This window comes from Giraffa tippelskirchi, chromosome 13 (genome assembly GCF_054371585.1).
Source record: "Giraffa tippelskirchi isolate mGirTip1 chromosome 13, T2T-mGirTip1v1.2.pri, whole genome shotgun sequence".
Lineage (NCBI taxonomy): Eukaryota > Metazoa > Chordata > Mammalia > Artiodactyla > Giraffidae > Giraffa > Giraffa tippelskirchi.
This window is the reverse complement of record NC_137287.1, coordinates 25,100,154-25,113,568: the sequence shown is the minus strand read 5'-3', so window position 1 is coordinate 25,113,568 and position 13,415 is coordinate 25,100,154. Positions and strand designations below refer to the sequence as shown.

Here is a 13,415-nt window from a genome sequence, read left to right as displayed (position 1 = left end):
TTTGACCACAAAACTGCTGTGAATCAACATCCAGCCCACTGAAACCAACCTTGGGAGGCGATGTTAATGCATTGGCGCATCCTTCATATGCATTATACATTAACTTCTCCAGGTTTTCCAGATACTGCAGAAGAAGCACAAGTCTAAGCTGGTTGCTACTGTGGCCTTCGTCATTGTCTGCAGTTGTCCACTGACTAACATCTTGATCGGGGTTTAATGTGTGAGCTGCAAGACTTCTAATGATACCTACAACCAAAGACAAGATTCCAAATTTAAAAGGAGTCTTCAAAATTCTAGAAGTTCTTGGAGATAATTTCACAAATTTACATTTATCAAGTATCCTCTGCATATCCATCACTTAAAAACAAAACTCCCAACAAGACCTTTACATTTTTAGAAGAAAAAAAATGTCTTCTCCACACAAATCCCCTAAGTTTGTGAACAAACACATGACACAATTATTTCACTTCAGTTGCTCAGTTGTCTCCGACTCTTTGTGACCCCATGGACTGCAGCACGTGAGGCCTCCCTGTCCATAACCAACTCTCGGAGTTTACTCAAACTCATGTCCATTGAGGCGGTGATGCCATCCAACCATCTCATCCTCTGTCATCCCCTTCTCCTCCCGCCTTCAATCTTTCCCAGCATCAGGGTCTTTTCAAATAAGAAAGTTCTTTGCATCAGGTGGCCAAAGTAATGGAGTTTCGGCTTCAGCATCAGTCCTTCCAATGAATATTCAGGACTGATTTCCTTTAGGATGGACTGGTTGGATCTCCTTGCAGTCCAAGGGACTCTCAAGAGTCTTCTCCAACACCACAGTTCAAAAGCATCAATTCTTCAGAGCTCAGCCTTCTTTATAGTCCAACTCTCACATCAATTCATGACTACTAGAAAAACCATAGCCTTGATTAGATGAACTTTTGTTGGCAAAGTAATGTCTCTGCTTTTTAATGTGCTGTCTAGGTTGGTCATAACTTTTCTTCCAAGGAGCAAGCGTCTTTTAATTTCATGGATGCAGTCACCATCTGCAGTGATTTTGGAGCCCAGAAAAATAAAGTCTGTCACTGTTTCCACTGTTACCCCATCTATTTGCCACAAAGTGATGGGACCAGATGTCATGATCTTAGTTTTCTGAATGTTGAGTTTTAAGCCAACTTTTTCACTCTCCTCTTTCACTTTCATCAAGAGGCTCTTTAGTTCTTTGCTTTCTGCCATAAGGGTGGTGTCATCTGCATATCTGAGGTTATTGGTATTTCTCCTGGCAATCTTGATTCCAGCTTGTGCTTCATCCAGTTAGCATTTCTCATGATGTACTCTGCATATAAGTTAAATAAGCAGGGTGACAATATAGAGCCTTGACATACTCCTTTTCCGATTTGGAACCAGTCTGTTGTTCCATGTCCGGTTCTAACTGTTGCTTCTTGACTGCATACAGATTTCTCAAGAAGCAGGTCAGATGGTCTGTTATTCCCATCTCTTTAAGAATTTTCCACAGTTTGTTGTGATCCACACAGTCAAAGGCTTTGGCATAGTCAATAAAGCAGAAGCAGATGTTTCTCTGGAACTCTCTTGCTTTTTCAATGATCCAACGGATGTTGGCAATTTGATCTCTGGTTCCTCTGTCTTTTCTAAAAACCAGGTTGAACATCTGGAAGTTCACGGTTCACGTACTGTTAAAGCCTGGCTTGGAGAATTTTGAGCATCACTTTGCTAGCATGTGAGATGAGTGCAATTGTGCAGTAGTTTGAGCATTCTTTGGCATTGCCCTTCTTTGGCACTGGAATAAAAACTGACCTTTTCCAGTCCCGTGGCCACTGCTGAGTTTTCCAAATTTGCTAGCAAATACACACGACACAATTATTTAGTAAAAGCTTATTCTGACAAATATATCTAGATTAACTGATAAAGTACTAAAGGAAAAAATTGTATACTCTCAAAGTTCTGTTTTAATGAAGATAAAAAATCCATTATTTCTTAATGCAAGCTTGAAAGTATTTACATTGCAAAGTCTGAAATAGCGCATAGTCAATTACCTTCAATTGTTTGGAAGGTATCCTGAGCTCTGCCGAGTGGAGTCCTCAGCTTAGAAAGGACAGTGAACTGTGCTGCTTCCCAAATAGCCCACTGCCAGAGGACAGCATCCGTCTTTAGAAGATTGCGGGGAATCGTTGATTGGTCACGTTTATCCAGTCTCTGGCAGCTATAGAACAATCTTTCTAACCAATTGTCCTTCCTGGAAAAAGTAGTTTCATATTTAACGACTAACAACTTCATTTGAAGAAAAAAAAGACAATAACAAAAAACAAATTGCAAGGGAAATGGGAATATGGGACTTTTCCCCTACTTCAAAAGGCAAACCTATAAAACTGGGAAGCATTATATCCCCACCTCTCATTTTAAGGTCTTTTACGGGTGAAATAGAGTAGGGTATAGTGTGGACAGATTATTAGGGTAAAAGGCTCATGACAGTTTGGCTATCAGGGTAAAACATTCACTGCAACTAAAAGTCTCCAGAATGCCTACACCCTCAGGCCCCTCCCCAAAGCACTGATGACTAGGTCAGATCAGTTATACGTCAACCACGTTTCACCTTTACTATCAATTGCAAAGCTCATTTTTATCTCTTCAGGTGCCATCTTCAAAGCAATTCCTCCTACTATTGAAAACTTAAAACAACCCATTTGAGAAGAATATTATTTTCTTTTCTGTCAACCCTGATGTATTTTCTCCTCAAAACTGGGCACAGGGTTAAGATATTCAAATATATTTAAATTACTTTTCCCAGATGAAAGAGTCAAAGAAAGGTCTTACCCTGTTCTATGTGAGTTTCCATACAAAATAAAACTAATAACATCAGAGAAATCTTGTGGATGGAATGTGTTACTTGGTGCTTTACTCATGTGACTTCTTAATGCTAAAGAAATTTCTTGAATTTCTGTGTGATTGTTATTGCTGTAGACAGAAAATAAAGTAACTGTTTTACAAAATCTTTTAGTTAAAAGGTTAGCTCCTGCTATAAATGAAACATTTCCTTATTAACTAAATCTGACAGTAAAAATGGATAAAATTAAGACATTAAAAATAAAGAAATGTTACTACAACTTTGAAATTTAAAGTTCTTAAATCACAAAATTAACTCAATTAAAAACTATAAAAGAATGCAATTTAGTTTTACAAATAATAACTACTAAGAAACACATTTTGGCACTTTAAGTATTATTCTGTAGCAATCACCATAAGCTTTATAAAAATCACAAATTTTTGTTATTTTCTTCTAGACCTGCATGATTTGATCCTTTGCCATCTTTTCAATCATTGAGAAGTACCACAAAAGATGTGATATTAATTCACTAAGAGACAATCTGTCTTTTCCTAAACTAAACATTGTGGGATGTCTTTGTATTGACACAATTGTTATACCTCAAGACAACATCTAAAGGGATTGATTTCAATAGCTTTCCAAATGCTTGTCGAATACGAGTTCCACTATGGACTAGTTGAACACGGCAAACATCAACACACCTACAAAAAATAATATGATACAAGTAAGATAATACAAGTGTGGCAATATTTCTAAGTTATTAGGGTCAGGGTCAAAAGAGTGGGTCTAATTTAATCCATACCTCTGTAAAAGATCATCTGGTAAGGAAGAGGACAGTGCATGTAGACTGCTGCATGCTTGCAGACAGATATTCACATCTTCAACAAGAGCTATTAAAAATTTAAAGACACTTTCAGCTTACCAGAAGAAATTATGTGCCAGTACATCATCAATTTCTGAACACATTTACTTCAATAAAAAGTGAGCTCCTACTATGGATGAGGGGTTGTTCCTGCCTGGAACCCTCCCTCACTGGCAGTAGTAACATTTGGGAAAATGATATACTCAACAAAATCTACTTAGGGTGACTAGTCCTCACCCAAATCTTTCTCTGAAGGAAATTTTAAAAGTACATGGAATGTATAAACAATCTCATAAGCTTAAAAATGTAACAATCACTTTAAAACAACTTTCCTTCACATATTAAGAATGGCAAAAAAATTAAGACAGATTACACATTTGTCATTAAAATGGGTATGACACATTTCCACTCATGAAAGGCACTCAAGTGACTATCTTTGTCTCATTATCAAAGATCTCTTTTAAGCACTGATTAACAAAAATTAAATAATCACAGAATCTTACTGTTGGCTAAAAGGCCTTTGCAAAATTTATGGAAAGATGGAAGAGAGAATAAAGGTGCGTATGTTTCAGACTTCTTCATTAAAACAGCCACTTCCAAAGCCCAAGTCATTAACAGTTTCCTGAAACAAAATATACAGTTGATTTCACATTAAAAAAATAAAAATAGAAAAACTGGAAAAATCTATTTTACATTAATTTTATTTTGGTTTTTTAAATACCTCAATAAGAAACAAATATTAAAACTATAGAAATTCCTTTGACAAAATTGTCTTTTAAGAAAATCTCCCCAAACTAGCATAAATTGTAGCCAAAAAGTTCTAAAATCTCTATAAATACATTCATCTATAAAATATTGCAGGAGGGAAAGGTTTCATGTAATTCTTTCAAGAAACAAGAAATTCTAGACTAAATAATAAAACAAAATTTAAAGTGCTTCGTAATGAAGAAGAAGCTGCTCTATCCCAAATGATAGTCTTCTTTTTCTCAAATTAACCAAACGTTAGAAACAACATTATAAAATATTAGTTACCTTGTGTCCTGGTTAAGATTATCTTTCTTAAGCAATATTCCCAGGAGATTTAATATAATCGAGAAATGTTTTTTTGTAGCTGTAGTTACAGTACTAATAACTGCACCATCAAACAAGGACGGGGATGATGAGCTAAGACTACTAGATATAAAGTGGTCATGCCTGGAAGACAAAATTTGGATCATCTTGTCATCTTTCATTAAAAAAAAAAAAAAGCAATTTCCAAGTTAAATCAACACATATTTTTTTACATTGTATATTCTAAAGGGCCCAATCTTCCCTTTCAAAAAAACTTTTTCTTTTTTAACAAACAATTCTTAAGAAGTATATGTAAATACATTACCTGGTACAATGAGAATACAATGTGTAGAGCACTGCATACTGAATGGCAGGGAAATGAACAGCCAGGTCGCCATGCACAATCATCAGATTCTTACTCAGAAGTGCAAACACAGTTGGAGACAGGGCCCACATCTGATGATGTACCAAAGAAAGTAAATGTTTGGCTCCTCCAAGACATACATGACCATACAAAATGTTTATCCTTCAAAATATGTCTGCACATTTTTAAAAATTAAAATGACAGATTTAAATTTGGAAACAAGCTAGTACACTAAACCTGGGATCAGCAAATACTTCTTGAGAAGATAAGAGAGTAAATACCTCAGCCTCTGCAGGTTATGTGACACCTCTGTTACAATGTCCAACTCCTCAACTTTGCCACTGCAGTGAGAAAAGTTACAGACAAAAAATAGGAATCAAAGTGGCTATGTTCCAATAAAAAGTCTTTACAAAAAGAGGTGATGTTTGGTGATGGTTGCACAATTCTGTGAATATACTAAAAATCACTGAATTGTACACTTTAAATGGGCACTGTACAGTATGTGAATTATATCTCAATAATTAAAAGAAAAAAAAAAGAAAGAAAAAAAAAAAAGCAGTGGGCAGCTAGATTTGGTCCATGAACTGTAATTTGCTGATCCCCGGTCTAAACAAAAGCCCCTGCACTCTTTAAGATAGTGGATCGTATTACCTCAGTTTTCCATATACCATAAATGGCAAGTTGCCCTGTCCAGTGGGAAAAAAGGGCAAATCCTGCCACTCTAAGCCTTTACCATTCTTCCCTTTCTTTCCATTGCTAAGATACTCCTTTCACCTGACCACCCTGTCCCCACTTCCTCTCGCTTTCACAGTGTAGAATATAAACCTCAAATCTGAACACAATGTGAATTTCTCAACAATCAAATTTTAGAATGCGAAAGAGGAGTCAGCTGCAGCCCAGCAGGGAGGGAAAGAGCAGTCATTGGGGGGGACACAGGGCACCTGATCTAATATGGACAGCATGCAAATACAAATATCAAATCTTGAGTTTTCCCTCCCTTCTCTCTTAGAAACATTAACCCCTTAATTATATTCCATTTTCATTGTAAATAATGCTTTTCAATTCTGCAAAGTACCATAGGAGGGAGAAATACACCCTGATAGCTCAGTTGGTAAAGAATCCACCTGCAATGCAGGAGACCCCGGTTCGATTCCTGGGTCGGGAAGATCTGCTGGAGAAGGGATAGGCTACCCACTCCAGTATTCTTGGGCTTCCCTTGTGGCTCAACTGGTCAAGAATCCGCCTGCAATGCGGGAGACCTGGGTTTGATCCCTGGGTTGGGAAGGTCCCCTGGAGAAGGGAAAGGCTACCCACCCCAGTATTCTGGCCTGGAGATTCTATGGACAATATAGTCCATGGGGTCACAAAGAGTCGGACACCACTGAGCGACTTTCACTTCGCTCATGCACAACAATAATTATAAATCAAAAGCAATCAGTTCAGATTTCTTAAAAGGAATGAAATCTTTCTTCTTCTTCCAAAATAATATGTGAACGTTCCTAAAGAAAAGTGGGTAGTCCAAAAATAAGGGACATACGGAAGCACTAACTCTAGTGGGAAAAGGAAAAGGGTACCAGGGGAAGAAAGGGCTGCATTTTAGAACTACACAAACTTGTCCTGGGGAAAATGTTGACAAGTTTACTAAAAGCATGCTAGAGTAAATAGGAGAGATCATTACAATACAATTTTAAAAAATAAAAAGGATATAAAAAACTTATCAAGGAAGGCAAGAGCTAAACATAATAGCATGAAAATGTTTCTGTCAATTTTAATTATCCAAGCATGTCCAAAATATGGCCGTTTGTTCTGTGTGATGCTGTAGACACACCTCCTTGATAGTAAATGAAACATGTTAACATGCAATGAGGAGAGGCTCAAATATGGATAAAACAAAGCCATTACAAATAAATACTCACCCCAATCAGTGAGTTTTTAGCATTTCCAATTGTAGTCAGAGCACTAAGGTCAAATATAACTACAAATTTTGCATTGTCTACATTGAAAACATGATTCTTAAAAGCCTCATGTTTTATTTCAGAACAGGCATCAGGAAGTTGTAGACTATGCAGCAGATTGTTTAGGGCACAAGTCATTTCTCCCAAAATTAATTTATAGGCAGTCTCTAAAACAGGAATATTCTTCAAACTGAGCACTGCTTGATAAACAGCATGGGCTACAGCAACAACCTTAAAAAGAGAATTCAGGAAAGTAATAATTAAATGGAAAGTATATTACTATCTACAAAATGATGATACAAATCAGTCTAAGATTGATAAATTCACTGTCTAAAACACCAAAGACTTTAATTTTTCACAAAGAAATTTAGGAAACCTACACAGTATCAGTAAGCTATTTAAAAATCTATAAAGCTTTACTATCAAAAAAGTATTCTCTAAAAATGACAATGTGAAATTTCTTAAAAGGCCTTCAGTTTTTTAAGCCAGCATCAAAACAAATAAAAGCAGCAATTTATAGAGACAGGGTTTCCTACATCTACTTGGAAAGTCTATATTGGCTTTGACTGAGAGTTAGTTAGGAAATTAACAATAAAGTTTTACTTATGACATTTACATGAAATTTTAGTAAAACAAATTTAATAGAAACAAATGATGGAAATCTGAGAAAACTATCATTCATCAAGGTATACAGTACTAAAATCAACAAATATTAAGGGAATCATTATAATTTCTAATATTCTAAATCAAATATTTATCATTTTAATTTCATTTATGTACCCATTAAGTAATGAACATGAGTCAAACTTTTCAATGACCTAGGTTATCAAAGGCCTGATCAGTGAATCACTTACCTCTTTTTCTTTATGATAACGCAAAAATAATAGTTTAGATGATGGTATAAATAGTTTTTCTACAAATGATGATGGCAGTTTTGTATTTATCTGTTCAACAATCTAAAAGAATAAAGTAAGAAATGAGCTATCAATTCACAAAAGAACATGGAGGAACCTTAAATACATACTCCTAAGGGAGAAAAACCAATATGAAAAGGCTACATATTATATAATTCTGACACTCTGGAAAAGGCAAAACTATGGAGACAGTAAAAGGATCAGTGGTTGCCACGTAGTAGAGGGGAGAAAATAGGTGGAACAGGAGGGATTTTTAGGGCAGTAAAACCCTCGTGTATGATACTATAATGGTGAACACATGGCATTACACATTTGCAAAATCCACAGAATGGACAATACAGAGACTGAACTCTACGGACTTTAGTTAATCATAATGAGTCAGTCTGGCTCATCAGCTATAATAAAAGTACCACACTAAAAGAAGGTATTAATAATAACAAGAGAGAACTCTTGGGGAAACAGGCTGTAGAACTCTGTACATTCTGCTTAACTTTTCTGTTAACCTAAAAACTGCTGTGAAAAGTAATCTATAAAAGAAAAAAGTAATATATCTAAGCTATATTTTTAGGCCTTAACATTGTGACATTAAATGTTTAGCTATCTAAACAAGATACATGTATTTACACTTAAGGGTAAATTTTTACATTGGCAAAGGGAACTACAACTATGGCAGCAATGTTCAGCATAATGTCATCTAGAATCTGTTCTGAAATAATCCAGTTGGGGATGGAGGGATGGCAAGGAAGAGGCAGAGAGTAGGAGGCCTAGATGAAACCAGATGGGCCATGTGTTTCTAATTACAGAAACTGAGTATTAAGTATGCAGAGATTCATTATACTATTCTACTTTTTAAAAATATGCTTCAAAATTCCATAATAAAAGGTGAAGAGAGGGGGAATATTTATGATTAAGAAAAGAAAAACTATCAAAGAAGCTTTCACATGTTTCAGAAACAAAACATAGCAGGGTCTTTCAAAATAAGTATCAAGTACCTCCTCTACACAGAATTTATCAGGAGTGCTAGATAAGTCTCATGTGAAGAATGCTATTTCATCAAAAAAACAAGAAAAAAAGAGTGAAGCTACACGAAGATAAGATCTCAAACACTAAAAGTAAACAAATACAAGAGCAAAAGCAAACTAGATTTTAAAAGAGTAATGCAAAAAAATTTTAAAAAGTCCCACAAGCAAACAAGGGCTTAATTTCTTCTACATCAATTTACACTTAACAACATGAATAAACATATTAAAAAGCAACAAAAAAGAATTCACATACCAATGTGAGTAAATTCAAGACTGAGATGATATAATCTGTACCACAAGTCTGGCAATTCTCCAGTTGATCTAATCCATATGTAATAACCATGTCACAATGTATAGTCATGCTAGGATCCAAGCTGCCGAGCAAAACACCAACACACTCATTAGCAGCTGTCAACACAGCCTCAGAAAAAAACACTTGGTTTGCAGCCGTCACACATCTCATTACTCTGTACAGAACCTGCAAATGGGGAAAACAAGCAGCTTTTTAAAAAAATTCATATTCTTCCACAGAGCAAGAAAATATTTTCTTTCTAATGCAGTTTCAATGAAAAATTAACTGCCTGCTTTGTCAGTAGTCTCAATATTCCAGTTTTCAATGGTTGAATAATAATAAGGGTATCTCTGGTACAATACACAGAAAGGATCCTGCCTAAGTATCTAAAGTACTATTGTGACAGGAAACGGAATCCACTATTTCCCTTATACCCAATTCCTACCCCCCAGCCAAAGTCACTAAATAGCTGAAGTTCAGAATCTTTTTAATAATCATAAAACACACCAGAACTTAGTAACAGTATTAATAACATGGGAATAACCTACCATGAGAATAACTTTCCATAATCTAGCACTTGGACTTTTAATGAATCTCATAAAACTAAATATCCAAGATAGTTTAGCTTATGAAAGTTCACGTATTGACAGGCTCTTTGCAAAGATATTCTCATTCATAACATATAATACCTATTTAAGTATTATGAAAATCATATCATTTCCAAACAAAAAACTCCACTAAACTATAGTAGTCAATATTAACGTACTAAATTTCTAATAAAAATAACTTAGGAAAAAACAGATACAGAGAAAATTGATACGGAAAAATGTTTCTCAAATTTTTCTGTAATATTCAACAACCACTACATACAGGGTTGTTTTTTTTTTTAAACCGACAATAGGTTTAAGAGGCCTAAAACACCCTTTTTGGCAAAGACCTAAAAGACTTTCATCAAAGAGCACATTAATATAGAACTCTCCTGGGAAATGATATGTGCCTGTCCTTTGTTTTATATCTGAGTTTACTGCTTTTATTTCAACACTGACAAAGTCAACCACCCTCCTTTCAGACAGTTAAACAAAGAAATATTAAACTACTTTCCTCAGTTTTAAAATATTAACATGCTGGTTGTAATTATCTTCAGGAGCTGACATGTCTGCTCAAATACACAATTAACTTACTAAGAATTAAATATGTAATTAATGTCCTATTTTATCCAGCAATGAGCTCAACAAAAGTAAATGCTAATAAAAGCCAGAATTTTATACTAACAGTAAAGTTTTAATCATTTAGGTTAGATCTTTTATGACTTTATCACACAAGTTTCTCCCTTCTTGTTCAAGCAGAGTATAATGATAAGAGTTCACTTTTCACATCCATTACACTGAACCACTCACTGGACTGTAACACAGTGCAACTGATGTCTGGGGCTGAAATGTGGCAATCTAGCTACCTTTTATAATTGGTCTCAGGCTATTACATATTTTAGATTCTATGTCTTTATATCCTTTGATGTCAAGCTATCAGATTGTTTCATCCTGTCATGCTTAGAGAAAATTACTTTTTGAAGCCTTATTTATAAGTGAGAAGTATGTTGAAAAACTAAAAGGAGACACAATAATTTTAAAGCAAAACTTAAAATTATTAAAAAACTACAGAGTAAGTTTTTAAAGTTATATATTAAAAACAAGAATAAATGGACCTACAGCGAATCTCCGAAAAGTTCACAAACATTTAAAAATACAGAGTGGAGCTTTTATCATGGGGTGAGGGGGAGTGGAATATAGAATTCCCTACCTTTCTGCCTGTTTAAGAAAGTAGTCAGACACATACATACATGCTAAACAAATGAGAGGTTAATAACATATTTCACTAGGTAAAGAGAACCATTTAAAACAAAAAGCAATTATTATTGAATGATACTTAAGACTACTAAAACTTACATCTGTTACATATGCCTCAGTAATGGGAGGACCTCGAATTGGGCTGAAACGTTCCCCAATGCTCCTCACCACAGTACTGAACACCCGAAGAAGTGCTGCCAGCTTTGGTAAGGACACTGATGGAGGAGGAACGTCTTCATCCACGGACTCCCCAGAGGCTACGTGGCTGAGGTCCTGGATGTGAATTCACAGCATTCTTATTTAAGAAGGACATTGTTTTAAAAAACAAACAAAAAGCAACTCCCAATTTTTAAATCAGTTAACTTTATAATAGATCTTTACAGATGAAAAGGAATTTTGGCCTATGAGAGAAAAGGAAACATGAATCTAAATATAAAAGTAGACTTTACTTCTCCAACTATTTAAAAAGCAAATATTAACCTCAATAGATTCTTTGAGGAACCCCAACAGTAAGATGGGAGAAGGCAATGGCACCCCACTCCAGTACTCTTGCCTGGAAAATCCCATGGACGGAGGGGCCTGGTAGGCTGCAGTCCATGGGGTCGCTAAGAGTCGGACATGACTGAGCGACCTCACTTTCACTTTTCACTTTCATGCATTGGAGAAGGAAATGGCAACCCACTCCAGTATTCTTGCCTGGAGAATCCCAGAGACGGCGGAGCCTGATGGGCTGCCGTCTATGGGGTCGCACAGAGTCGGACACGACTGAAGCGACTTAGCAGCAGCAGCAACAGTAAGATGAACCGATATCATGCACATGAAGAGGAAGGGGGATAGGGGAGTTTAGAGGCTGGTTCTAAAAATTATAAGACCTTGTAATACCTAGTCTACAGATTTAAAAGTCAGTTGAGGAAATTAGATATACTCAAAGGAAAAGATCAGCAAAAAATGGATTAGAACCATTATACCTACATATAATTATGCACCAAAATAATTGAAGAAAACTATATCTCTAGGGATAGCAACGGGAAGTCTCTACAAAAAAGAATGGGTGGCTTATGAGAAGGAGATCAGTTTTAAAGCTGTGCTAGGAAGCAAGACATCCTAGGTGTGGGGTCAAGAAACATATGGAAGCAAAATATTCTCTCATTTTTCTCTGAAAGGGAGAAAACGTATCAGTACAGTTACAAGTAGTGAATTAATCATTTGCCAGAAAGAGCAAAGGTATAAAGAAAAGATGAAGCTAAATCTTTATGAAGCCTTGACCACCAAATAAGAATCATGGTAATTACCAACCGAGTAGGAAAGAAACACCAAGAGATAGATTCAAAGATGGCAGGTTTAAATCGTGACAGTGGCCAGGAAATCCAAGAACCAGTAATAGACACTTCACTTAAAAGTGTCATACTCAAAAGGTGACTGAAACCAAGCCTTGTCCTCTGAAGCACAAACCAAGAATGCCAATACAAGTAAGAGGAAAGCCTTTTTCATAATCAATTCACAATATCAATTCACCTTTTTCATAACAAAAAATAAGAGTCAACTACAACTGAAGAAAATGTTTTTGGAATACTAGCAGCCACCAAAATTATTTCAAGCTTTGGGAAATTAGGCCTGCAGTGTCTTTCCAGTAATTCTGCTGGCAACCTAAAAGCATCTGAAAAACAATTTAAAAACTGCAATGGTCTCATAATTTTTGCTTAAATGTCAGGTGATCAGAATTATTTTAAAATAAATCAAGCACTGCTTTCGATTTTTGTTTTTGCTTTTTGTCTTAACTGAAATTTTAGGAAGTAATTTAGTTTTTTATATACTCACCTCAGCATATGCCTCCATGTCCTCTAGAAACTGACCAAGAAGAGTAGTAGAAAATGCAAGATCAGCTACCCAGAATGGCTCCAAACTCTGCAGCCACCCTAGGAAGCACATAAGAAATTTTGAAAGAGTAGGAAAAAAAATCTAGGTCCAAATTAAAAAATATTTAATAAGAGACTTTTAAAAGGCTTTCAAGTTGCTCACTCTTGAAACAAGCCCTATATCATAAAATTAGCACTATAAACTGTTTTTTGTTTGTTTTTCACTGTGCTGCATGGCTTGTGGGATCTTAGTTACCACATTAAGGATCAAACCACTCTCCCATCCCCCTTTGCCCTGTGGAAGTGCAGAGTTCTAACCACTGGACCACCAGGGACATCCCCATGAACTGTTAAATATACTAATGATTAACAGCTACCTCTTTTAATGCTGCAGAAATAAAAATTCTACAGAAATTAAAATCTAATGTCCTTTTT

At 35.6% G+C, this 13,415-nt stretch overlaps 1 protein-coding gene across 1 annotated transcript in view; it reads right to left on the bottom strand.

Moving 5' to 3' along the window:
* SMG1 (SMG1 nonsense mediated mRNA decay associated PI3K related kinase) overlaps nucleotides 1-13,415 on the bottom strand; it is a 100,216-nt gene that overhangs the window by 49,793 nt on the left and 37,008 nt on the right. Inside the window, exons 9-21 of the mRNA XM_081556405.1 lie at nucleotides 12,943-13,040; nucleotides 11,224-11,397; nucleotides 9,242-9,466; nucleotides 7,907-8,008; nucleotides 7,014-7,283; nucleotides 5,059-5,189; nucleotides 4,716-4,877; nucleotides 4,187-4,305; nucleotides 3,624-3,711; nucleotides 3,421-3,522; nucleotides 2,812-2,952; nucleotides 2,034-2,233; nucleotides 50-246 (exon numbers count right to left, since the gene is read on the bottom strand). Of these exons, the coding sequence (XP_081412531.1) occupies nucleotides 50-246; nucleotides 2,034-2,233; nucleotides 2,812-2,952; nucleotides 3,421-3,522; nucleotides 3,624-3,711; nucleotides 4,187-4,305; nucleotides 4,716-4,877; nucleotides 5,059-5,189; nucleotides 7,014-7,283; nucleotides 7,907-8,008; nucleotides 9,242-9,466; nucleotides 11,224-11,397; nucleotides 12,943-13,040 (2,009 nt within the window). The remainder of the gene's footprint in view (nucleotides 1-49; nucleotides 247-2,033; nucleotides 2,234-2,811; nucleotides 2,953-3,420; nucleotides 3,523-3,623; nucleotides 3,712-4,186; nucleotides 4,306-4,715; nucleotides 4,878-5,058; nucleotides 5,190-7,013; nucleotides 7,284-7,906; nucleotides 8,009-9,241; nucleotides 9,467-11,223; nucleotides 11,398-12,942; nucleotides 13,041-13,415) is intronic.